General features: G+C 61.2%; 1 protein-coding gene across 1 annotated transcript in view; it reads left to right on the top strand.

Moving 5' to 3' along the window:
- Positions 1-152, top strand: part of MYO1C (myosin IC) — a gene marked incomplete at its 3' end in the record, with an annotated part of 26506 nt that extends 26354 nt beyond the window's left edge. Inside the window, 1 exon segment of the mRNA XM_010155051.1 lies at positions 52-152. Coding sequence (XP_010153353.1) covers positions 52-152 — 101 coding nt within the window.
- Between the last annotated feature and the right edge of the window lie 340 nt (positions 153-492).

Genomic DNA, 492 nt, shown 5'->3' with positions numbered 1-492 from the left:
GGGTGGGGTGAGGCCAGCAGAGCTCACAGCTGCTCACCCGCCTCTTTGCTCACAGCATCAAGTTCGCAGTTGGGCAGGGCAAAGAGGGCATCATCGACTTCATCTCGGGGTCAGAACTGCTCATCGCCAAAGCCAAGAACGGCCATCTAACGGTGGGGAGTACAGGGGGTCACCTGCGGTGCCTCCGACCCCCTTTCGGGCATCCAGGCCCTTTTCCAGCAGCTGGACACGTGCCACATGACACCTGCTGTGCCTTTAGTTCTCCCTCCTCCTGTCTCTGGAGGCTGCCCACTTACCCAACTCATCCAGGGATATTCCCCTCCAAGATCCAGGCTTTAATGCTGCCCTCAGTGCAAGCAGCCCCTCTTCCCTGCTCCGACTGTCCGTAGCCTTCCCGCCCATCGGTCTTGGAACTGGTGCGCGCTCTGCCCGATGGAAGGTTGCTCAGGACTCCAGCAGCTCTGGTGCACGCTCCCTCCCCTCCTGCTGCCG

This window comes from Eurypyga helias, unplaced genomic scaffold (assembly GCF_000690775.1).
Source record: "Eurypyga helias isolate BGI_N326 unplaced genomic scaffold, ASM69077v1 scaffold35837, whole genome shotgun sequence".
In the NCBI taxonomy this organism is placed as follows: Eukaryota; Metazoa; Chordata; class Aves; order Eurypygiformes; family Eurypygidae; genus Eurypyga; species Eurypyga helias.
The sequence above is the reverse complement of the archived record's forward strand: the minus strand, read 5'-3'. Positions and strand labels throughout refer to the sequence as shown.